This window comes from Felis catus, chromosome A2 (genome assembly GCF_018350175.1).
Source record: "Felis catus isolate Fca126 chromosome A2, F.catus_Fca126_mat1.0, whole genome shotgun sequence".
Lineage (NCBI taxonomy): Eukaryota > Metazoa > Chordata > Mammalia > Carnivora > Felidae > Felis > Felis catus.
The window spans coordinates 157,623,007-157,647,759 of NC_058369.1; the positions used below are offsets into that span (position 1 = coordinate 157,623,007).

The window sequence follows — 24,753 nt, forward strand, 5'->3', positions numbered from 1 at the left end:
ATACAGTATGTATTCACTAAAATGGTTCTTTGATTCAACAGGTTCTCTTATCTCTGACCTTTTGCAGATTAATGATTTTCACATGTTTTTAATGGAAACAGATAACCAGACATGGGTGAGAGAATTTATTCTCCTCGGCCTGTCCAGTGACTTGTATGTGCAGGTCTTTCTCTTTGTTTTATTCTTAGTCATGTACTTGGTGACAGTGCTGGGAAACTTCCTTATTGTTGCTCTGATCTGCCTGGACAGCAGACTCCACACTCCCATGTACTTCTTTCTCACCAACCTCTCCCTTGTTGATGTCTCTTATGCCACAAGCATCATTCCTCAGATGTTAGTGCATCTTCTTGCAGAACATAAAGCAATCCCATTTGTGAGCTGTGCAGCCCAGTTATTTTTCTCTCTAGGCTGGGGTGGGATTGAGTTTGTTCTACTGGCAGTGATGGCCTACGACCGCTATGTGGCTGTGTGCGACCCCCTGCGATACTCGGTCATCATGCATGGAGGGCTCTGTACTAGGTTGGCCATCACATCCTGGGTCAGTGGTTCCCTCAACTCTCTCATTCATACTGCCATCACCTTTCAGCTGCCCATGTGCGCAAACAAGTATATTGATCACATATCATGTGAAATCCTAGCTGTGGTCAGACTGGCCTGTGTGGACACCTCCTCCAATGAGATCATAATCATGGTTTCTAGCATCGTTCTCCTGATGACACCCTTCTGCCTGGTCCTCTTGTCCTACATCCAGATCATCTCCACCATCCTGAAGATCCAGTCCACAGAGGGAAGAAAGAAAGCCTTCCACACCTGTGCGTCTCACCTCACAGTGGTCGTCTTGTGCTATGGCATGGCCATTTTCACTTACATCCAGCCCCGCTCCAGCCCCTCTATTCTTCAGGAGAAGTTGATCTCTCTCTTCTATGCCGTTTTGACACCCATGTTGAACCCTATGATTTATAGTGTAAGGAATAAGGAGGTGAAGGGGGCCTGGCAGAAACTACTAGGGCAGTTATCTGGATTAACATCAAAACTGGCAACTTGATGAATCCTGAGCATTAGTTAGAGAAAGGAGCTTTGCCTGTGAGTTCTTTCACTTAACTCAGATATGGCAGGCATCACCTGCATTGTCCTAGCAACCAGGAAGGAGATGCTGACACATGTCCTGGTGATGCTAGGTAGGAGGTTGAGTGGTTGGGTTGGGGTGTGGGCTGTGGGTATATTTTTATGTCACAGCAGCGTGTTCAGTGGAGTAGAGGAGTGAACTTCTCACCCTTACTCAGCTTTCATTCATATGCAGTAATTGAGACAATAGCATTTACCATTTACAATTACTGAGAGTAATTGAAGACAATGCAATTTACTGTTTTGATTAGTCACATTGTGATCAGTGACCTATTCATGAGTCTTACCTTGGAACACAGGTTTTTATTCATCCACATTTTGTAAAAGATTATCATATTTCCATTGGGAACAAAATCATTGTCAATTTGAAGACTCACTTAAAATATAACTATATGTAGCCATATTCAGTAATTGAGTCATTGTTTGAAGAAGAAAGTTGCTATCAAAGCTGATGAAGATTTTTTGTGCTAGACCTACTACTGGATATAAAGACTATCTGAGTAATGGAAATAATTGAGTGGAGATAATAATTGAGTGGAGAAATATCAACTAAAATTTTTGTTTTACCCTGATAAGGTTAAACCAAGTGTTGTTTGTAGACAATGACATTATTGGCTAAGAAAAATCTGAGATCTAGTTACTGCTAATTTATTGTGTATACATCAGCATTCATTCAAAGGTAAAAATTCTCTAATTCTGAAAATTCAGTGAACTTTTTCTCTGAAACTTTAGAAATAAAATAAGCAATGAGATAAACGTATAAAACATCAAAGACATAGTTCATGTAAGAAAAACAGTTTCCTTAGGCAATCAGTGAAAGATAATGCAGCTTAGGGACACCTGGGTGGCTCAGTTGGTTGAACCTCCAACTCTTGATTTTGGCTCAGGTCATGATCTCATGGTCATGAGATTGAGCCCCAAGTTGGGCTCTGCACTGGGAACAGAGCCTGCTTAAGATTCTCTCCCTCCCTTTGGGGCACCTGGCTGGCTCAGTCGGTTAAGTGTCCAGCTTCGGCTCAGGTCATAATCTCACGGTTCATGGGTTCGAGCCCCACATCAGGCTCTGTGCTGACAATTCAGAGCCTGGAGCCTGCTTTGGATTCTGTGTCTCCCTCTCTCTCTTCTCCTTCTCCACCCACGCTCTGTTTCTCTCTCAAAAATAAATGAAACATTAAAAAAAAAAAAGATTCTCTCCCTCCCTCTGCCCACTCCCCCCTACAAAAAAATAAAAAATAAGAAAAATAATGCAGCTTTGATGTGGATTTGGGGTTATCAGGATAGCTCAGTCTGCTGTGCAGATGTTACTTTCAAGTCTCCATATTAAGAGCCTTCTTGTATATCCCCCAGCTCAAACACACAAACACAAGGCCCTACTCAACCTTTGTAAATTTAGTGAGTTAGCATCATCTGTGAGTATACCTCACCTCTGACAATAAACCTCAGTAAGATAAAAGGGGGAGAAATGATTAAATGGAATTTGTGGGAGATAGAGGAGAAATAATATGATAATTGTGAGTCTTCTGACTTTCTTCAAGAACCTCAAAATGGTGCCCTCCTTTTGTCCCTTTGTCTCTCCGTTGAGTCTTTAATTCATATTTGGTTGATTTGTATTTGGGAGTTAATGATCAGGAGATGAAGGGTTTTCACTGACACCTGTTTTCTCTGTGAAACAAGAAGAGGTGCCCATTGCGGAGAATGTAGAAGAGGAAAGGCAGGACTAAGAGGTGTGGGAACGGTGAAGGTTAAAACCCATGTGGGGTCTAGGAGAACGTGCCCCATTAGCTGTGGATGCCATTCTCTGGAATTTCATGCAGTTAAATTACAGGGTCATAATGGTCAAATTTTCCCTCTGATATGACCAACTTTATCTTTGTTCTTAGCCTTCTCTAAAATAAAGTCACACATGATCATTCTGTGAGTATCAACTTTGTTGAAGATACTGCTGTAGGCATTGAGGGTATAAAAGTAGTGTTTAGATATGGCCATTGCTCAGGAAGTAGTATTGTAGGACAGGGGTTGGGAAACTTTTTGTAATTGACCAGTTCGTAAATATTTTAGGCTTTGGGGACCATGCAGCCTACATCACAGCTACTCAACTCTGCCATTGCAGCACTAAAACAGACATAGACAACACATAAAAGAACGAGTGTGGCTAGTACCAATAAATCTTAGTTTATGAACACTGAAATTTGAATTTTATAAGTTATTAAAATATTCTTTTAAACCATTTAAAACATGTAAAACACATCTTCTTGTGGGCTATACAAAAATAGGCAGTGGGTCAAATTTGGCCTCTGGGCTCTAGTTTTTTACACTATTATAGAAGAAATAATATAAAAAGGTAAAATTATAACACAAGGTATGCACAGAAAGAGCTCTGAAAATGCAAGGAAAGAAGGGATATTTTTTTCTTCTGGATGTGGAATGGGGGTCGTATAGGTGAAGGCTTCTGAGAGAAGATGAAGTAGTTCTCATTTGAGTTTCCATTTCATAAAGCATCTAATTTCTCTAAGTCACTTAGGTTCAATTACCTAAGATCTAAGGACTCCTTACTAATGGATAAATGGAGGAGATGAATCATGTATTGAGCACCATCTTTGGCATCTGTTGAATACAAATTGGATGATTTGTATTACTTCTTAGACCTTGAAGAATTTAACTACAGTGACTGGTCTGTAAGAACACATTCTTTTATATTCAAGCTGAAGCTTTCATTCTACTGACCCTTATCCTGACACATGGGACCATCAGGTGTCTCCCCACTCATTTCATTAAAGTACAGCATTTTCAGATCTAAACCTGCCCCTGTTAAATATAGTTGCACACTACCAAGTCAGTGTCCATATGGTTTGGTTGTCCTTTCAGCTCCATCATTGGGTTAGGCTGCTTTTTTTTTTTTTTTAATATAATTTATTGTCAAGTTAGCTAACCTACAGTGTTTATGGTATGCTCTTGGCTTCGGGAGTAGACTCCTGTGTTTCATCACTCACAACATTCAGTGCTCATCCCAACAAGTGTCCTTCTCAATGCCCATCACCCATTTTCCCCTACCCCCCATTCCCCCTCTCCCTTCCATCTTCAGTTCTCCACGTTTAAAAGTCTCTTATGGTTTGCCTCCCTCTCTGTTTGTAACTATATATATATATATATATATATATATATATATATATATACACATATATATGTGTATATATATGTATATATATGTATATATATATGTATATATATATACATATATATATATACATATATATACATATATATACATTAGCCATTTGGTTGTCTTCTTTGGAAGAGTGTTCATGTCTTCTTCCCATTTCTTCACTGGATTATTTGTTTTTTGGGTGTTGAGTTTGGTAAGTTCTTTATAGATTTTGGATACTAACCCTTTATCAGATATGTCATTTGCAGATATCTTCTCCAATTCTGTTGCCTGCCTTTTAGTTTTGTTCATTGTTTCCTTTGCAGTGCAGAACTTTTTATCTTGATGAGGTCCCAATAGTTCATTTTTGCTTTTATTTCTCTTGCCTTTGGAGACATGTCAAGTACGAAGTTGCTGCACCTGAGGTCAAAGAGGTTGTTGTCTATTTTCTCCTCTAGGAATTTGATGGTTTCCTGTCTCACATTTAGGTCTTTCATCCATTTTGAGTTTATTTTTGTTTATGGAGTAAGACAGCGGTCCAGTTTCATTCTTCTGCATGTTGCTGTCCCGTTCTCCCAGCACCATTTGCAAAAGAGACTGTCTTTTTTCCATTGGATACTCTTTCCTGCTTTGTCAAAGATTAGTTGGCCATCCATTTGGGTCCAATTCTGTGTTCTCTATTCTATTCCATTGGTCTATATGTCTGTTTTTGTGCCAGTACTATACTGTCTTGATGATTATAGCTTTGTAGTACAGGGTAAAGTCTGGGATTGTGATGTGGGTTAGGCTGCTCTTGGTGAAGTCAGATCTTCAATATCAGTTCCCCCCATCTGATAGAACATTTCTTTTATCAATTATATACACATTACTCCCTGACTCCTTTGAGCCTTGTCTATCTTCCTCATCAAAGTGCAACAGGATATTAAACAAGTGCAATCCTGGAAAAAATTACAAAACTTAAATAAGACTCAGCTTTATTTTCCATAACATGAAGAATAATAACCCCCTAGAGAAGTCTGAGTGGATGGAATGAAAAATTACATGTAAAGCACTTAGTAAAATGTCTGACACACAAAAATACTTGGTAACTGTCAGCTACTATCATTGTTTTTTTTTTTTTCTGATAGAGCATATTTCCCATATTCCCCCACTTTCTTTCCTCCTTAACTCTCTAAAAAATGTTTTAGAACTGTTACCTAGTCCACCCAGAGCGATGTAAGGAGTCTGACACAAAAGTAGTTGCCAGCAAAGTGTTTCAAGAACATACCTCTGATTTTTGGCAACAAAGAACAAATTTTGTCTCATGCCTTCTTAATGGGGGGAATATCATCCCCAAGAGGGCAAAAATTGGTCCTTTTGGCGGGGGTAAATATCTTAATTATTACAATGGTTATGGTTCTTTAAAGGGCCATGGTACATATACACTATATATCTGTGTGGTTAAAATTTCATGGGGTGTGGGTGGTTAAAAAAAGATACCTCAAAAGTTTCCTGAGGTGGAAAATAGTGAATAAAAGATTAATAAACACGGGTCTATCTATAGAGAACTATTTCTTGTTTGGGCACAATTATTCACAAGTGAATCATAAGCACAAAGACAGAAGACAAGTAGCCTAAGGTTAATTAACTATGGACTTGATGCCTGCCTCATCTGTTTTTGACTGTTTTGGTGTCCATTCATGGACCTTGTCTACTTTGACCTACTCTATCTAAGTAAATCCTTCTGCCCAATTGGTTCCCACACCTATTTTGGGCCTGTATAATCTCATGGGTGTAGACAATAGAATGTTGCTGAATGAGTTTATCCTGCCTTGGGACATGAGTCACTGGAGAGTCTATTATGTTCCTGGCCATGTGCCTGATGGCAGTGCTGTGATACTTCATCAAGCCCCTCTGAGCAGCCCAAACACCTGGCCAGCTATATATATACATATATATGTATCTGTATCTGTATGTATCTGTATGTGTGTATGTATTTACTAAATGGCTATGTTTTGTGGGGTTCTATATGATAGCACTGTTCACACATGCTTATTCACTTTTTGGGAACCCAAATATCTAGGAAGTTTTATAGGGGATATTCAAATTCCCATCAGTCTATAAAATAAGATTTAAATCAAATTCACAAAAATCTGAAAGAACAGAGCAATCTTTGCTGGTACCTGTGCTAAACTTACAACTTATAAATTTTAGAGGCCTCCTAAGTCTAGTAAGTTTGTGTTGACACCTCTCCTCAAAATATGGAAATGATTATTCACATAGTACAGAGGAAGAGGTTGAATTTCACATATATATAACTTGTGTGAGTTCAGACAGCTAGCAATCTACACTTAGTGCCTGGATTTGGTGCAAGTGTGGTTTGTCTGATTCCAAAGGCATTGTAAATTTAAACAAGGACACCCCTCTTGGGATATCAGCTGTGTGGATCAACATTTAGCTGGAAGATGTGAAAATCCCACAGAGCCATAATGTTACTATTATAGTTAGGATGGTTACAGTTTAAAGTAATGAAGTCCAAAACAAATTGATATAAGCAAAACTGACAAGTAAGTAAATGAAGTACTATAACTGTGGAATATAGTCCTGAGTTGGTATCTGAATAGCTGAATCTAGAATCCAGAGTGTTTTGAAGTATGTCTATCTTTTTGTTTTTTCCTTTCAGGCTTGCTTTTCTCTGTGGCCTTATTCTATTCTATGGCTCATAGATTTCCTCCATGAGGTACAAAAAGTAAACTTGGAGGCCCCAGATATACATTATGACGTAAGAGACAAAATCCTGACTTGTCTGCCAGCTCCAGCAGAAAAGTCTCAGAGATGGGCTTGAATTGGCTTAGGCTAGATCATGTGGCCCTCCCTCATCTAAGCTCTCTGTTAGAGTTATGAGGCACTTTGATCATTCATTAACATATTTCATTGACTTGAATCATTGTGACTTATGGAAACTTGTTTTTATCTCTTCACATACTTCATTTTGATAAGTGTTCCATGCACACTTGAAAAAAATGTATTTTCTGTTATTGTTGATTGGAATATTCTATAAATGTCAATTAGGTCAAGGTTGATAATGTTGTTCAAGTTTTCAGTTTCCTTACTGATTCCTTACTCTTCCCTTACTTATGCTTGTTCTATCAACTATTAAGAGACAGGTATTAAAATGTCTAACTGTGGATTTGTCTATTTCTTCTTGCGTTTCTGTCAGTTTTTGCTTTACGTGTTCTGAAGCTCTGTTGTTAAGCACCCAAATATTTATGCTTGTTCTGTATTCTCCATTAATTGAACCCTTTATAATTCAGAATAATGAAACGCCTTTCCTTATCCCTGGTAATGTAACATAGAAACTCCAGGTTTCTCTTAATTGTCCCTAAGATCCCTAGGGATTTAAAAGTCCCTAAGATCAAAAGAAACACCATATCTCAGGGATCCCTGTCCTTCATTGCCTGATATCCAGTGAAAATTGTTGTTTTGTATGTTTTGCCCTCATCTGTAGTTGTTCAGGTGCAAGGATAAATCCAATCACTCTTTCTCTGTCTTGGCTAGAAACAGAAGTCTTTTCTTAGGTTTTTAAAACCTACCTCAGATTCTGCAATCACTTTCTTACTGTGACAAATATCATGAGGAAACATGTCTGAGAACTCAAAATAGTTACCAAGATCCTTTGACTTTTCTCCATTGGGATTCAGGTTAATCTGGTTCTAGAAACTGTTCTCTGACCCATTGTCACTGCTTCTACAATGTTTTATTTCTAGTGGTGAGAAGATAGGGCATCTCACAGGAGAACCTCTACCTTCCAGAACTTCCTAAACCAACCACTTCCCAGATATATATATGGGAAACACTTCCATAAAGCTATGTTACTCTGTGAGTTTCTGACTCCTATTTTCTGCAGAAGGTGTATGTATCAGATAAAGTCTCACTAAAGAGTTTACCATTATTTTTTGCAAAAAAAATTCTATTTCGACTTTGATTTTCTTAAAAATCAGAAGCTATAACTGTACAACAAAGACATTTTAAAAACACAAAAACTTTGACTTGATTTTACTGTGATACAAGAGAGAGTTTTATGTAACAGTGGGTGGGGATATTGTGTTGTTACTTGGGAGATTTTTAATAAAGTTAGGCATATTAAATATAATGCTTGGGATGCCTGGGTGGCTCAGTCTGTTAAGCATCTCACTCTTGATTTCAGCTCAGGTCCTGATCTCACGGTTGTGAGATCAAGCCCCATATTGGGCTCTGTGTTCGGTGTGGAGCCTGCTTAAGATTCTCTCTCTTCCTCTGCCGCCCACCCCACCCCCCGCTTGCTCATGCATGCTCTCTCTTTCCCTCAAAAAAACAAATAAAAATTAAAAAATTAAATATAATGTTTCTCTTGTTATTAACAATGATTTACACAAAATAAAAATATTGTTAAAAAAATAGGTGTTCTACAAAACCTATGATTCAAAAAAGCATGGTGATTCTGGAGGAGGCTAGATCTAAATCCCTAAATCCCTGGGTGATTTGGGGCAAGGTGTTCCATCTCTCTAACCTCTTGTACAGAAAACAACTTTTTTTTTATTTAATTTTTTTTTCAACGTTTATTTATTTTTGGGACAGAGAGAGACAGAGCATGAACGGGGGAGGGGCAGAGAGAGAGGGAGACACAGAATCGGAAACAGGCTCCAGGCTCTGAGCCATCAGCCCAGAGCCCGACGCGGGGCTCGAACTCCCAGACCGCGAGATCGTGACCTAGCTGAAGTCGGACGCTTAACCGACTGCGCCACCCAGGCGCCCCAGAAAACAACTTTTAAAAGAAAAATCAGTGCCTATAGGTATGGGTATCAGCATTACTTGTGTTATTGTAAATTTGGGCAATATTACTTTGTATTAGGGGAGTTTTCATTTTTGAAGTGTTTGTTAACTATTATCTCATTCTGTAGTTTCATTAATTCACTGTAAGAACGGCAGTTACAGAGTACCACCAACTGGGTGGCTTCAACAGCAGAAACATATTTTCTTGCAATTCCAGATTCTAGAAGTCTGAGATCAAGGTCTTGACAAGGTTACTTTCCTTGGAGGCTTCTGTCTTTTCTGTAGGTGGGTGTCTTTTCCCTGTGTCTTCATATAGTCTTCCCTCCCTGCATGTGTGTTTCTTAATTTTTTCTTAGAAGAACCCCAGTCACATTGGATTAGGGCCCACCTTACCTTAATCACCTCTTTAAAGACCCTGCCTCCAATATTGTCACAGTCTGAGGTTCTGAGAGTTAAGATTTCGACATATGAATTTGGAGGGGACAAGTTCAGCCCATAACATTCTTATATTCAACAAAGATTAGTGCCATGGCTGTTACAACCCCATTCCTTTATGCTTTACCCACTAAGGTAGGGAGAACTGGCATTGTTATTCCCACTCAAAATATGAGAAAACCAGTATCCGAAGAGAATTTGGAAAGGCTACAAAGAACTTAATTTGAGTGGTATTTTAGTTTCTGTAGAATTGCTAAGGCTTATTAAAAGATAAGAAAGGTCTCTTAAGGATAAGAAAGGTCTTATAGATAAGAAAAACTCTTTGAAATAAAATTTCATCACAAGCAGTTTTATAGAGATGCAATTTTGCTCAGGGCTATCACAAGTACTAAGTGGTATCTAACTATTATTTAGGTATTTTATAAGTACTGTATAAGAACTCTCTATGTGTACTTACTAAACACTAAGTGTTAAGTACTATTACTAGAGGTCAAGTGAAAGTCAACTTTGTGATAATTTGTGAGCACTTAGAGATCCATAAGGAGACACTTAAGAGGAAGGAGAGGATGTGACTGAACAAGTCCCTTGCACTTCTTGATTTTCCTTATTTTTTTTTAAAGAAAAGGGCATGATTGAATGGCACATATATAGAAATTAGGAAGAGCCGATTCATTCAAAGATGATAATTTGATTATCATAAACTTATGTGTTGTACACATGAAATAAATGTAGATATCACGTGACCCAACTTTCTAGTCAGTAGAAGGTTAATAATTGGGCTTATAGCTTGGTAAGACAACGTGTTCCAACTAGTAAATCGCATCCCTTCAGAATAAGAAGTCCCATGCAGGGCACATCCATTGCCGAGCAAAACTTGGGTTTGATTACATTTTTTTACTCTCCCCTCTCTCTGTGTTATACAATTGAGTTCCAGAGTGAAGGAGGATTGAAATGATTCTGTTTCATGGAAGTTTGATAGATCACACCCAGATAGCTATCTTTGAGGGAATACTTTAAATGTAGATTTTATTTCTCTAAGGCTTTGGGATTTTTTTCAGGATATCTTATATTCCATCAGCTTTTGGTAAGTTATATTTTAACAGAAATTTGTCCTTTAAGTTTTCAAATTTATTGATGTAAATGTATTCATATTTTTGCTTTTTTTCCTCTGAATGTCTACCAAATTTGTACATATATCCTTTTTTTATTCTACTATTATTTTATTCTGTATTATTCCCCTTTCTCAAAATTATGTTTATTGATAGATATTTTACACATAGAAAAATTCATTCTTTTAAAGTGTATAGTTATCTAATTTTTGACAAACATTTATAGGTCATAACAAGGTTATATAGGTCATAAACAAGATATAGAATAGTCCCAAACGTTTCCTTGTTCCTGTGTGTGGTCAATGCCCTCTTCACTCCAGCCCCAGGCAATTGCTGATCACATTTCTGTTCCTATAATTTTGGCTTTTCCAGTATGTTAAATAAATATAATCATAATGAAGGTAGCCTTTTGTGCCTTTCTTCTTTTACTTGCAATAATACCATCAAAATTCTTGCATACTGCTGTATATAGCTGTAGTTTATTTCTTTTCATTGCCAATTAGTGCTCCATTGTGTGGATGTACCACAGTCTGCTCATTCATTCACCAGTTGATAGATATTTGGGTTATCTCCAGATTTGAGCAATTATGAACTGAAGTAATATATGTGTTAGGGTATAAGTCTTTTTGTGGACACATACTTTTAATTTTTCTTGGGTAAATTCTTACAGGTGGGGTTGCTGGAATATAAGGTAAGTATATACTTAACATTATAAAAAACTACCAAACTCTTAAGTGGCTATACAATTTTGCATTTCCACCAGAAGCACGCAAGAGTTCTGTTTGTTCCACATCATTATCAGAATTTGGTATTGGCAGTTCTTTTATTTTTTCATTTTTATTTTTTAATTGCATTTTCTTGATACACTGATATCAGGTTCCACTTTATTTTTTTAATTATTATTTAAAAATTTTTATTTGAGAGAGAGAGAGAGCATGAGCAGGGGAGAGGGACAGAGGAACAGAGAGAGAATCTTAAGCATGGTCAATGTTCAGCACTGAGGCCAGTGCGGGGCCTGACACAGGGCTTATCACAGGGCTCGATCCCATGACCCTGGGATCATGACCTGAGCTGAAATCAAGAGTTGGGCATCCAACTGACTGAGCCACCCAGGTGCCGCAGCAGTTCTGTCAATTTTAGGCATTCTAACAGATGTGTAGTGACATCTCGTTACGATTTTACTTGCAATTTCCTAATGGCTAGTGATGTTGATCATCTTTCATTTGCATACTTGCCATATAGATTCTCCTTTTATTTCTTTTGCTTTCCTTATTGCATGACTAGAATCTACAGTACAATGTTGAATGGCAGTGCTGAGGGTAAACATCCTTGATTGTTTCTAATCTCAGAGTGGAAGCATTTAATCTTTCATCATTAAGAATGATGTAGGGGCGCCTGGGTGGTGCAGTCGGTTAAGCGTCCGACTTCAGCCAGGTCACGATCTCGCGGTCCGTGAGTTCGAGCCCCGCGTCAGGCTCTGGGCGGATGGCTCAGAGCCTGGAGCCTGTTTCCGATTCTGTGTCTCCCTCTCTCTCTCTGCCCCTCCCCTGTTCATGCTCTGTCTCTCTCTGTCCCAAAAATAAATAAACGTTGAAAAAAAAAATTAAAAAAAAAAAAGAATGATGTAAATTATTAGAACTTTTTTTTTTCAGATTGAGGGAATGCACCTCTATTTCTAGCTAGTTTTTATTATTAATGAGTGATAATAATTAATGAATAATAATAAGCTTTTATTGTTAATGAATATTGAGTTTGATTTTGAACTAGTTTTTGGACTTACAGAAAATTTGCAAACACAGAACAGAAAGTTTCCCCTAATGTTAACATCTTGCAAAAACATAGTATATAACAAAATAAAAAAAGTAATAAAAAAGTAAATAGCATAACCACAAAGTCAACATTGGTGCAACTAATATTAACTAATTTCATTTTTAGCTAAAGTATAATGCTTAAAATAATTTCATCAGTTTTTTCAATAATTATTTTTTGAAAAATTTCGGATGCTATGCAGGATTTCACATTGTATTTGCTTGTAATTTATCTTTAGTGTTTATCATTCTGCAAAAGTTCCAGTCTTTCCTTGTCTTTCTGTCTTGACACATTTTTTTTTCTTTTTTTAATATGAAATTTGTTGTCAAATTGGTTTCCATACAACACCCAGTGCTCATCCCAACAGGTGCCCTCCTCAATACCCATCACCCACCCTCCCTCCCTCCCAACCCCCATTAACAGTGTGGAGGTTCCTCAAAAAATTAAAAATAGATCTACCCTATGACCCAGCAATAGCACTGCTAGGAATTTACCCAAGGGATACAGGAGTGCTGATGCATAGGGGCACTTGTACCCCAATGTTTATAGCAGCATTTTCAACAATAGCCCAATTATGGAAAGAGCCTAAATGTCCATCAACTGTCTTGACACTTTTAAGGAGTACTGATCAGTTAAATGTTGTACTAACTTGCATTTCTTTGATAAACTCAACTTGGAAATAATATAGTATTTTTTTAGGTTTTTATTTAAATTCCAGTTAATTAATATACAGTGTAATATTAGATTCAGGGGTACAATATAGTGATTCAACACTTCCCTACATCACCTGGTGGTCATCACGATAAGAGCATTCCTAAATCCCCATCATCTATTTAACCCATCCCCCACCCACTTCCCTTTTGGTAACCCTCAGGTTGTTCTCTAGAGTTAAGAGGTTGTTTCTTGCTGAAACCAATACTACACTATATGTTAACTAACTTGAATTAAATAAATTAAAAAAGGAGTCTGTTTCTTAGTTTAACACTCTCTCTTTTTTCCTTTTGCTCATTTGTTCTGTTTCTTAAATTCCACACATGAGCGAAATCATGTGTTATTTGGTCTTTCTGTGACTTCACTTAGCATAATACTCTCTAGTTCACCTGCATCATTGCAAATGGCAAACATTTCATTCTTTTTTATCACTGAATAATATTCCAGTGTGTGTGTGTGTGTGTGTGTGTGTGTGTGTGTGTGTGTGTGTGTGTGTGTGTGTGTGTAGATGTCTTCTTTGTCCACTCATCAGTTGATGGACACTTAAGCTGTTTGTATAATTTGAATATTGTAGATAATGCTGTTATAAACATAGGGGTGCATGCAAGTAATATTACATATTTTTTTCTACAACTGCTTTAATAATTTTGTTTTTGTTGTTGCTTTTTGGAATCTTGATAATGTAGAATTTTGATAGTGTAGTACGTTGGTTTTTTTTTTCTTTTCTTTTTTTTTTTTTTTTTTTTACTTGGGGTTTGTTGACCCACTCAAATATGGAGGTTCATTCTCATCATGTTTAGAAATTTGGGGTTAATATTTTAAAAATATTGGTTATGTTTTTCCCTATACCCCATCTTTTCCCTTTTCCTTTTGGGACCCTGATTTCATGTTTGTTATTTCTCATAGCTTATTGAAACATTATTCAATTTTTTCAGTCTTATTTTTTTTTCCTCTTTCATTGTGGATGGGTTGTTTTGCTATATCTGCAAGTCCTCTAACCTCTTTCTCTGCAGAGTCTAATCTGCTATTGATTGCATCTAGTCTATTTTTCATTTTAGATATTGTCAGTTTCATCACTTTATAGTTTGAATTGAGTGTTTTTATATCCTTGGTTTCTTTCCTCATTGCTTAGGTTTTCCTCTGTCTTCTTGTGAAGACAGAAATATTTCATGTGAAGTATGCTTATAATGACTACTGCAATGTGCTTGTATCCTAAGTATATCATTTGTGTCATTTCTGTATGTATTTCCATTGACTTATTTTTCTCCTCATTATGGTGTATTTGGGTTTCCTCCCTTTGTGCTGTAGCCTAGAAACTCTCCTGCCTCTTTGCATGCCTGAAATTATTTTTTATGAATTACAAACATTGTGACTTTTATATTTTGGGGTGTTGGGTCATTTTGCTTTGTTTTAAATATTTCTGTACTTTGTCCTGAGAGGCAGTTAAGTTGTTGGCATTTGTTTGGTCTTTTGAGGATTTCTTTTAAGGGTTGTTAGGTTAGATCCAGAAGCCTGAAGTGTGGGATCAACTTGTACCACTACTGAGATTATATTTTTCTGAAGGCCCTATTTGATGTCTTGGGTGTTAGACATCTTTCCATTTGGCTGGTGAGAACACGAAATGTTCTGAGCCTTGTGTTACCTCTAGAGATCATTCCGTTTACTTCTTTCTGGTGGTTCTTGCCTTGGTCTTGACAGATTCCACATATTCACACAAAGATTAGCAAATCAGCAAAAGATATAAAGATACCCATCTTCGGGTAACACAAATTCTGTCTCTTTGCACCTCCCTCCTCTTTGGTACTCTGTCCCAAACTATGAACTATCTTTTCAATTTAGAAGATCAGAGATTCTGTTTGGGTTCCCTCTCCTCATCCTGTGGCCTGGATATTCTTTCCAGACAGTGAGAGGGGGCACTTGTGGCTCACCTCATTTGTTTCCCTTTTCTTGGTCATCCCTGTCCTGTGCTGCCTATTGTCCAGTGTATGAAAACCATTGCCTAATATATTTTGTTCAGTTTTCTAGTTGTTTAAGGTAGGGGAATAAATACTATCCCTGTTATTCCATTATAGCTGGAAACTAAATTCACAATGACTTTTCATATTGATTTATTTAATTTAAAAACCATGCCTAATTATTGTATTGATTGTAATAATTTATCTATAGATTCTTTTGAGTTCTCTACATAGAAAATTATATAATCTGCAAATAAAACAACAGAGCTGTTACTTCTTTCCAGTTCTCATATTGTTATATTTTTTAGCCTGTCTTCTTGCATTGACTAGGACCACCAGTATAATGTTAAATAGAGATGAGTATAAGTAGCATTATTATTTTGTTTCTGAATTTACAGGGAATTCTTTCAAAATAATCACAATAAGTAGGATATTTACCCTATGTGCATTTATGAGATAAGTAAGTTCCCTATTTTTTTTTAAATCATGAGTTTATGTTTAAAATAATTTTCTATATCTATTAATATGATAGATATTAATATGATAATATAATTTTTTCTTCTCTTAATTATTAATGAGCTTAATAACATCAATAACATTACTAATGAGCTTAATTATTAATGAGCTTAATGAAACCAAACTTTCCTTCTTGTATAAAACTGACTTTGTCATATTAGTAATGAAGGCAATGTAATATTTCTCTAACAATAGATAAAAAGACCAATGGGTCGGAAAAAAGAGTCTAGAAACCAACCTACACATTATTTATATGAGGAAAGAATGGTCTTTCAATAAAATTGGATATCCACATTGAAACACAATAAATTTGGTCTCCATCTCAAATAATACATAGGCATAAATTCCAGATATACTGTTGATTTAAATGTGAAAAGTAAAACATTAAAGTTCCCAAAGACTACATTGAAGAATACCTTCATGATTTGGGTCGACAAAGATTTCTCACTCAAGAACAAAAAAGCAGTAACTATATGAAAAACAATTAATAAATAGAACTACATTAAAATTAAGAGCATCTCTTCATCAGAGGCACCATTTGAGAATAAAAAAAGCACATGTGGGAGAAAACATTTGTGATCTATATAAACAACAGACTCATATAAAAAATATCCAAAGAACTAAAATCAAGAAAAAGAGAGATGATCCGATAGAAAAACAGGCAAGAAACTGAACACACACCTCAGAAAATGGAATCTTCAATGGCCAATAAATATTTAAAATATGCACAGACTCATTAGTTATCAGAGAAATGTAAAATATAATCACAATGAGATACTACTCTATGCCCACCAGAATGGCAAAAATGAAGAAGACTGACATTCCAAGGATAAAGTTTAGACCAAAAGAAATCTTCACACATACATAGTTGGTGGGAATATAATTGGCACAACTGTTTTGACAATATTAGCTGAAGACAGACCTGCACATAATCCATGATGCAGCTATTGCACTTCTAGGTAGCAGAGATGGATATATATGACAAAATTGTCGTGTGTGTGTGTGTGTGTGTGTGTGTGTGTGTGTGTGTGTGTGAGAGAGAGAGAGAGAGAGAGAGAGAGAGAGAGAAGGAGGGGAGGATGTTCCTAGCCATATTGTTTTCAATAGCCACAAACTAGAAACAACCTAAACGTCTATCAATAGAATGGATATATAATTTGAGATGCTTAAACTGGCTTGTAGATTTGTGTCATATTTACAGAATATGAGAGCAGACATCTAGATACAAGAATAGTCAAATAATTTGATAGTGTCCAATTAAAAGCTTTCCAATAGTGAGACAAAAAGGGGAGAAGTCTCACCAAATAGTTGCATCAGTTGTGAAGAGAATATCTGTCCATAGCTCATGTACAACTTCAGAATCACGTTATAGGAGATGTTGCTTGAAGGGCCCCTCAGTGATCCCTAAATAATTGGGCACTTTGGGTCAAATGGTCTCAATCCTGGGTGCATGGACCAGAAAGTCATGGGCAAGTTGTAACTCTCTCAGAGGGAAACTGCAGCAAAGACAGGAGAGTGTCTCCAGAGGAAACTGAGGCTTTGGATTCTCTTCTCGTGTTCCTGGGTCAGGACAAACTAAATTCTTATTTGTAAATTCTTTTGAAAAATAAGTGAGAGTCTCAGGTGAGGAAGTCACCATTCAAAGAAGTAATAGAAGCCTAATCACCACAGCATAATTGGCCCATAGAGGTTGTCTCTCCGAGGAAAGAGAAAGTGACTTCTTCCAAATCCCACATCTTACCCATCTCTGCTCTTCCTGGGGGCAATGATGACCTTCCATCCTGGAGGTAAGGTAGTCATGCTCAGAGGTGTTCTATTGGGTTCTTAGGGCCAGCAGTCAGGGAACCCAGGGTTTCCTTCACACACAACATGTTCCTTGCCTCATGTGGCAATTGGATTGAATTTGGTTACCAGAGACAAAAATGTCTCATTTTGGCAATCGGTTTAGAGAAAACATATATATTTTTAATTTTATTAAAAAAATTATTATTATTAAGTTTAACATTTTAATTCCAATATAGTTAACACAGAGTGTGATGTTATCTATAGATATAGATCTATATGTATCTATATCTATATGTATAGATAATATAAAGAATATATATTGTGGGTAGCCAAACTGAGGAGAAAGTTCTTTCAGATACCTCTGGGAAATGCAGCATCTAGCATAGGGTTTTGGCCGCATCCAAAGGGATCACTGGGCTTAGCCACCACAGGTCATATCCCCTGCACCATACTGCACCCCTTGCCACCTGCCCACTCCTGGAAATCTGCACCAGCAGACAGGTTTGTGCTAACCAGTGTTCTTAAATGATGATGGTCATAATGTGATTTCATCTAGATAGCTGGCTTCAAACTTTCTGTTGCGCCAGCAGAAACCATGCTAAGCATGGGTGTTTCTATTTGTAATCCACACCTTCCTGGGCCCTGACCTTTAAAAATCAGGCATTACTACATTTAAAAATCAAGCCCTTAAGTAGTTATCAGTTTTTGAGAAGTGAAAGACTCAAACCTCTAAGAGATTTTTTTAATCAGATTTTTAAGCAAATTCTCCTTATTTGGTACCTGAGAATACATTAATCGTCGGATACCTCCAGCACGGTTTTTTGTCTTTGTTATTGTTGTTGTTGTTGTTTCTTGTAGCCCTCTGCTGGTCAAGTTCCTCCATTCACCTTCCCAGGACTAGCTCATGAAATACTATCTGTAGATGGTCCAGTTCCATTGATGGTCCCAGATACAGAGTTTTCCCCTTTAAGGTCGCTTGTGTCTCTCCTTTGTACCCAAGTACTTTGGCCTTGATACCTTTGTATCCCAATTTTTCCTTTTTCATTAGGGCTAAAGAAATATGTTTCCTCCTTCTTTGATAGAAACATAACAAAGTAACTTGCTTACCTCTTGAAGCTCTGGAGTAAATTCTAAAGAATTAAAGAACACTTTGTACTTACATCATTTCCCCTCGTTGTAACTTGCATAAATTATCTCTTAGTGTGAGTATGGTTTATCAGGCTTGGTTTATTCACAGGTAAAGATTTGCATTCATATGCAAATGACCACAGACCCTTCTCTGCTGGCTAATCCCAGCATCTCAGGCACCCTATTTATCTGTGGTTAGCTGCATTTACTGTCACAAGTACCCTTCACAAAAAGTGTGATTTTCATCACAAATGGTGTTATCTGATCACAGACAGCAAGCAGATAATGTCTCCTTGGGACAGCTGTGCATGAGTTTGACTTTCTCTACCCAAAGGGCAGAGTAATTAGGGGGACAGAGGATGTGGGGACAGAGCAGTTCACGAGGTTTTTGGAAATGACTTGTGATTTGAGTAAGGTGCAAACAAGATTCATGAGTTCTAAAGAGAATTTCTGAATACTAGAGCCCTTGAACTTTCTGAAATACTGATACGTCAGCAGGATTACAGAGTTTGGAGATGTTATTGAGCAGACTAGAGTATCACCTTCTGGTCATGTAAGTTATGGTAGAAGGAGCATTAGCACAAGGGTGCGATAAGACAGTTTCCTAAGGAGGAAAAATAGTCAAATAGCTCAGATGAGGATAAAAGAAAAGATAATCAACAGTCTTTTCATTGAATTAATTCTGGTTAACTATGTTCCATCAGAGAACAGACTCCAAACCCAGGATCACTACCCAGGATACATACAGAGTCAGCAGAATGTGCAGCCAGTTTTTCATTATATCTTAGTTAATAGGCTAATATATGTGGCAAGTATTTGAATGCCTGTCATTTCTTAGGGAAGCTACTTAATGCATCTTTGACTTTGATTTGTTTCTTCCCAGTCATACCCGTGCTATGCTACTCTTCCAAAGGAGGAGGAAAAGAACATTGCAGATTCTTCCTCTTACCCTCTCACAAAGATAAGACGGATGAAGATTTTCCAAAACAGAGGCTGATCACCCAAGGCCTTCACTCTTTATTTCATTGACTGTGAAATGCAATGTTTTCATTTTTTTTTTTTTGCTGCTGAAAAATCTGTTTTATATTTGCTACCTTCTAACATGCAACCTAAAACTTCTGATTTTAAAATGGTGAAAATTGAGTTTTTCATTTGCATAGATACTCTGGAAGTAAAATGGTAAATTAAAAACAACAGTTAATGCCTGTTAGGCTCCATTCAGTATGGATTTTGAGGTAGTAAGGAGGGGATACTGGTATCCTACAAAGAAGTAAACAAACTCCTTGTTTAGGAACTGGCCCTAAGAAAGAAAAGGATGTTTTCATTAATCTTTTTAACTCAAATGTCTAAGCATTTTAATAAAAACTTTCCCATTTAAGGAAGGAGAAGAATTTTCTTCTTCCTTGAATTGAGCCATATCAATGGGTTCTATTGTGGTCCCAAACCCTGAAGGAGACATATAATCTGGGAAAGCACACAATGCAATGGTCTGAATGACCTCATCAGCCCCTCTGCCACCTTAATTATCTGGTATTTATTGGTTTATAACTTGGATTTGGTCCTCAGAGGCTCATGGGCAGGGAAAACCAGACCTGGATGAGTGAGTTCATTCTGCTGGGGCTGTCCAGATGCTGGAACACTCAGGTCTCCCTCTTCGTCCTTTTCCTGGTCATGTATCTGGTGACTGTGCTGGGGAACTTCCTCATCATCCTCCTTATCAGACTGGACAGCAGGCTACACACACCTATGTACTTTTTCCTCAGTGTCCTGTCATTTGTGGACATCTGTTATACCAACAGCACCGTCCCACAGATGCTTGTTCACTTCCTGTCAGCCCGGAAGTCCATCCCGTTCCACAGCTGTGTGCTCCAGCTGTTTATCTCCCTGGCCATGGGCAGCTCCGAGTTTTTCCTGCTGGGAGCCATGGCCTATGACCGCTATGTGGCCGTGTGCCACCCGCTGCACTACACAGCCATCATGCATGGGGGGCTTTGCCTGGCGCTGGCTACTGGCTGCTTGGGGGCTGGCTTCATGAATTCACTGATGCAGGCAGTGATCATCTTCCAGCTACCTTTGTGCCATAATGTCATTAATCACTTTGCCTGTGAGATGTTGGCTGTGCTGAGGCTGACCTGTGTGGACATCTCCTTCAACAAGGTCATGGTGGCCATCTCAGGATTTTTGGTGATCATGCTTCCCTGTTTCCTGGTTCTGTTCTCCTATGCTCGTATAGTTGCTGCTATTCTGCATATCCGCTCCGCCCAAGGACGCTGCAAAGCATTTGAGACCTGTGCTTCCCACCTCACTGTGGTTTCCATGTGCTTTGGAACAGCCATCTTCACATACTTGAGACCCTCTGCTGGCTCCTCAGCAGAGCAAGAGAAGATGGTCGCTCTGTTCTACGCTGTGGTGACCCCGATGCTAAATCCCTTAATCTACAGCTTGAGGAACAAGGAGGTAATGAGCGCCCTAAGAAGACTGTTGGGAAAATTAAGTGAAAAAAGGTGAAGATTCAAAGAATTTCTCCTTCCTTCCAAAAGCCCAAAGAATGACATTTCAAACAAAGAGGAAATGATGGACATGCCCTTTTCTCCAGATTTGCTGATAAGGTAGATCAAGGTGAGCACAGTTTTGAAGACTGACTTTTCACATTAGTCCACATTTTGACTATGTATTACCACCTTCTTATGCATACAGTAAAAAAAAAAAAAGCTTCCAGTTACTAAGTTGGGGTCTGCTGGGTTAGCAGTCTTTCCAGAGTTCACATTCTCCCCTCCCCTTTCTTATTTCTCCCGCATATGCCCCTAGGAAATGCAGTGTGGACAATGAAAAGTCTCAGAATGAGGGCAGCCATGCTTCACATCTTGACCCACCCCTCATCAGCAATGTGACTTTAACAAATATGTTTAATACCTCCAGTTTCCTCAACCATCAAAAGAAGGAATGACATTCAATGTGTGATTATTTTGAAGATTATAGATAATCTATGTAAAATACTTGCTAGGGTGGTGGTATAGATATTCAAGTATTTAAAAAAATTAATGTTTATTTTTGAGGGAGGGAGAGTGGGAGAGAGGCAGAGAGAGAGGGAAACACAGAATCTGAAGCAGGCTTCAGGCTCTGAGCTGTAAGCACAGAGCCCGGCACTGGGCTCAAACTCTTGAACCGTGAGATCTTGACCTGAGCCAAAGCTGGACGTTTCACTGACTGAGCCACTCACGTGCTCCTCAACTATATTTTTTAATGTTTATTTATTTTGAGAGAGAGCTCACGCACAAGCGGGGGGCAGAGAGAGAGAAGACAGAGAATGCCAGTAGGCTCCTTACTGTCAGTTGTTAACACGGAGCCCAGCGTGGGGCTTGATCTCATGAACTGTGAGATCATCACCCAAGCTGGAATCAAGAGTTGGACACTTAACTGAGCCACCCAGGAGTCTTCATATTCAACTATTTTTATAAATAGTTTTTAGGACAAAATTGTAGGGCTAAGCATTATGCAACCTTCTCTCCGTATACAGTTGTTCAAAATGAACTTTCTTTCTATTGTATGGCTGTAGTAGACCCTGTGCTCTGTCTGCTCCAGGTGACCATCTTACCCATAACCATGGCATCTATCTATAGATCTCTCTCCCCCAGTCTCTGATCTCTCAATATCTCAGCCATTCATCTGTTATATAATTTTTAGCTCTGAGGCAGGCAAAAGCTTTCTCATGAGCTTTAAACACATGTATCCAGTTGCTTGCTTAACACCTTCATTTATATCATGTGAGTTACATTCTTAACATAGTTAAAATAGAATGTGCTTGGTATGTCTTTGAAGTCTCTTTAATCTATAAGTTATGTCCAACTCTTTCTTTATCCTGCAATTTATTTGAGTGGCCCAGGCCATTTGACCTGCAGAAGGCACCTCTTCTTAGAAAATAAATGTGGTCACATCTTTATCCTGTTTCGAATAAAGTCCCGCTTCACACATGTGGGGTCTGACGTGGTCCGGCTGTTGCACCAGAGATAATTAATCATATTCCTCAATAGATGGATCATTATCATCTGCATTTTATTAATTGTTAAAAATTAATTAATTCATGGCAGCCACTATGGAAAACAATATGGAAGTTCCTAAAAAAATTAAAAATAGAACTACTATATGATCCAATAATTTACTACTGGGTATTTACCCAACAAATATGAAAACACTAATTAGAAAAGATATCTGCAACCCTGTGTTTATTGCAACATTATTTACAATAGTCAAATTATGGAATCAGCCCAACTTGCCACTGATAGAAGAATGGATCAAGAAGATGTGGATCAAGAAGATGTGGTGTATGTGTGTATATATATATACATACACACACATATATATATATATATATATATATATATATATATATACATACACATATATATATATACACACATACACACACACACACACAATGGAATATTACTCAGCCATAAAAAATAATGAAATCTTGCCATTTGCAGCAACATGGATGGATATAGAGGGCATAATGCTAAGTGAGATAAGTCAGAGAATGACAAATAACATATGATTTCACTCATATGTGGAATTTAAGAAGTAAAACAAAGAAAAGAGAGACAAATCAAAAAAACAGACCCTTAACTATAGAGAACAAATAGATGGTTACCAGAGGGGAGGTGGGTGGAAGATGGGTGAAGTAGGTGAATGGGATTAAGGGTACACTCATCATGAGTGATGAGTGATCATAGTGATCATAGTGATGACGTATGGAACTGTTGAATCACTCTCTTGTACACATGTAACTAATATAATGCTGTGTGATAACTTTGCTGAATTAAAAACTTAAAAATTAATTATCTTTTATCTCATTTTTATTTCTTACTTGTGTGGACAACTCTTCTAATATGTTTAATGTATGTAATTATGTTTGAGAGCATATTTATGTAATTGTTAAGAATGCATTGTATTTGTAACTACTCATGTTGTGATGTAGTTGTTTTCACTCACCACTGTATTTTTAAGATCCATACATATGGCTAGTCTATTACTTCTAACGGTTCATAGTGATCCATAGTAAACCATATTCTAGCTAACACTCTATTATGGCACCCAACTTCCCACCATCACATATGGCCCTCTGATAAACATCGTAATAACACACATTTAAAGAGCTGTGTGAGAATTTATTTGAGGAATATTCTCAAGAAACAACATGCTAGGTTTTAGATAATGCTCACCAGAATGGCTTTGTAAGTCTCTACTACTTCAGTGCCTGAGGATCCCTCTCTATCCACAGCCTGCATGTTTTGAATTTTTCTAGCCTGAAAGATCTAAAATTATTTTATTTTTCATTACTCTGATATGTAATCCATATGACTATGTCTTCATATATGGACTCTTGATTTCCATCTACACCCCATTCTGTTCTATCCATGCCTTTCCTACCTAAGAGGTTCATGATAACTCCATCATTGCAGTGGTTAGACCACTCTCTTTTTCTCATATCTGATTCAAATCTGCAAGAATATCCTGTTGTCTCTACATTCAAAATGTATATAGAATACAATCACTTATCATCTCTACTCCTGTATCCTGGCGTGAGTCACCATCATCTCCCACTTGCATTACTACAATAGTCTACAGCATATTTCTCTGTTTCTATTCCTATATCCCAGCACTCAGAGCGATCCCTCTGAAACAAAAGTCAAATGATGCCATTCCTCTTTTCAACCTATAATTACTCAGAATTCCTAAAATCTTTACAGTGGACACAGCCTGTTTTCAACTATACTGTACCTGGAATGCTTTTTCCTCATGGCCACTTCCTCATCCCCTCTAATTCTTCATTCAAGTATCATCACTGCCCCATTTAATATGCAAATTTTCTCCGTGCCCCCTACTCCTGCTCCCTCTTACCTACTTATTTTTTCCAACATATTTGCAATTAACTCATTTTTTTAAAGTAGTAGGCTCCACACCCAATGTGGGGCTTGAACTTATGACCCTGAGATCAAGAGTCTGATGCTCTACCAACTGAGCCATTCAGATGCCCCTCAACTAACTCATTTTTAATGTCTACCTCCTACCCCTTCATGACTCCCAGAACATAAGCCCCTTGAGAGCAGCATTCTTTGTTTTGTTCATTTATGTGTACCAAGTGTCTCAAATAGTGTCTGTCTCCTAGTGGGCACATGATAAATATTTTCTGAGTAAATAATATTATCCACCATTTGGGTTTCTATTGCTGTACACCGAGCATTCATTT

At 37.7% G+C, this 24,753-nt stretch overlaps 3 protein-coding genes across 3 annotated transcripts in view; all 3 read left to right on the forward strand.

The window, feature by feature from the left end:
- LOC101101123 (olfactory receptor-like protein OLF3) overlaps positions 1-24,753 on the forward strand; it is a 65,396-nt gene that overhangs the window by 34,051 nt on the left and 6,592 nt on the right. The window lies entirely within an intron of this gene.
- LOC101101377 (olfactory receptor-like protein OLF3) lies at positions 92-1,403 on the forward strand. The gene has a single exon (XM_003983173.2). It carries the CDS (start codon positions 92-94, stop codon positions 1,043-1,045), a length of 954 nt encoding a protein of 317 aa, XP_003983222.1. The 3' UTR covers positions 1,046-1,403.
- LOC101083503 (olfactory receptor-like protein OLF3) lies at positions 19,393-21,601 on the forward strand. Its single transcript, XM_003983183.2, has one exon. The coding sequence runs from the start codon at positions 20,079-20,081 to the stop codon at positions 21,012-21,014; it is 936 nt and encodes a 311-aa protein (XP_003983232.1). The 5' UTR covers positions 19,393-20,078; the 3' UTR covers positions 21,015-21,601.

What these genes read in the sequence shown, in the direction of transcription:
- LOC101083503 (XM_003983183.2), top strand. Translation starts at nt 20,079, where the DNA reads ATGGGCAGGGAAAACCAGACCTGGATGAGTGAGTTCATTCTGCTGGGG.
- LOC101101377 (XM_003983173.2), top strand. Translation starts at nt 92, where the DNA reads ATGGAAACAGATAACCAGACATGGGTGAGAGAATTTATTCTCCTCGGC.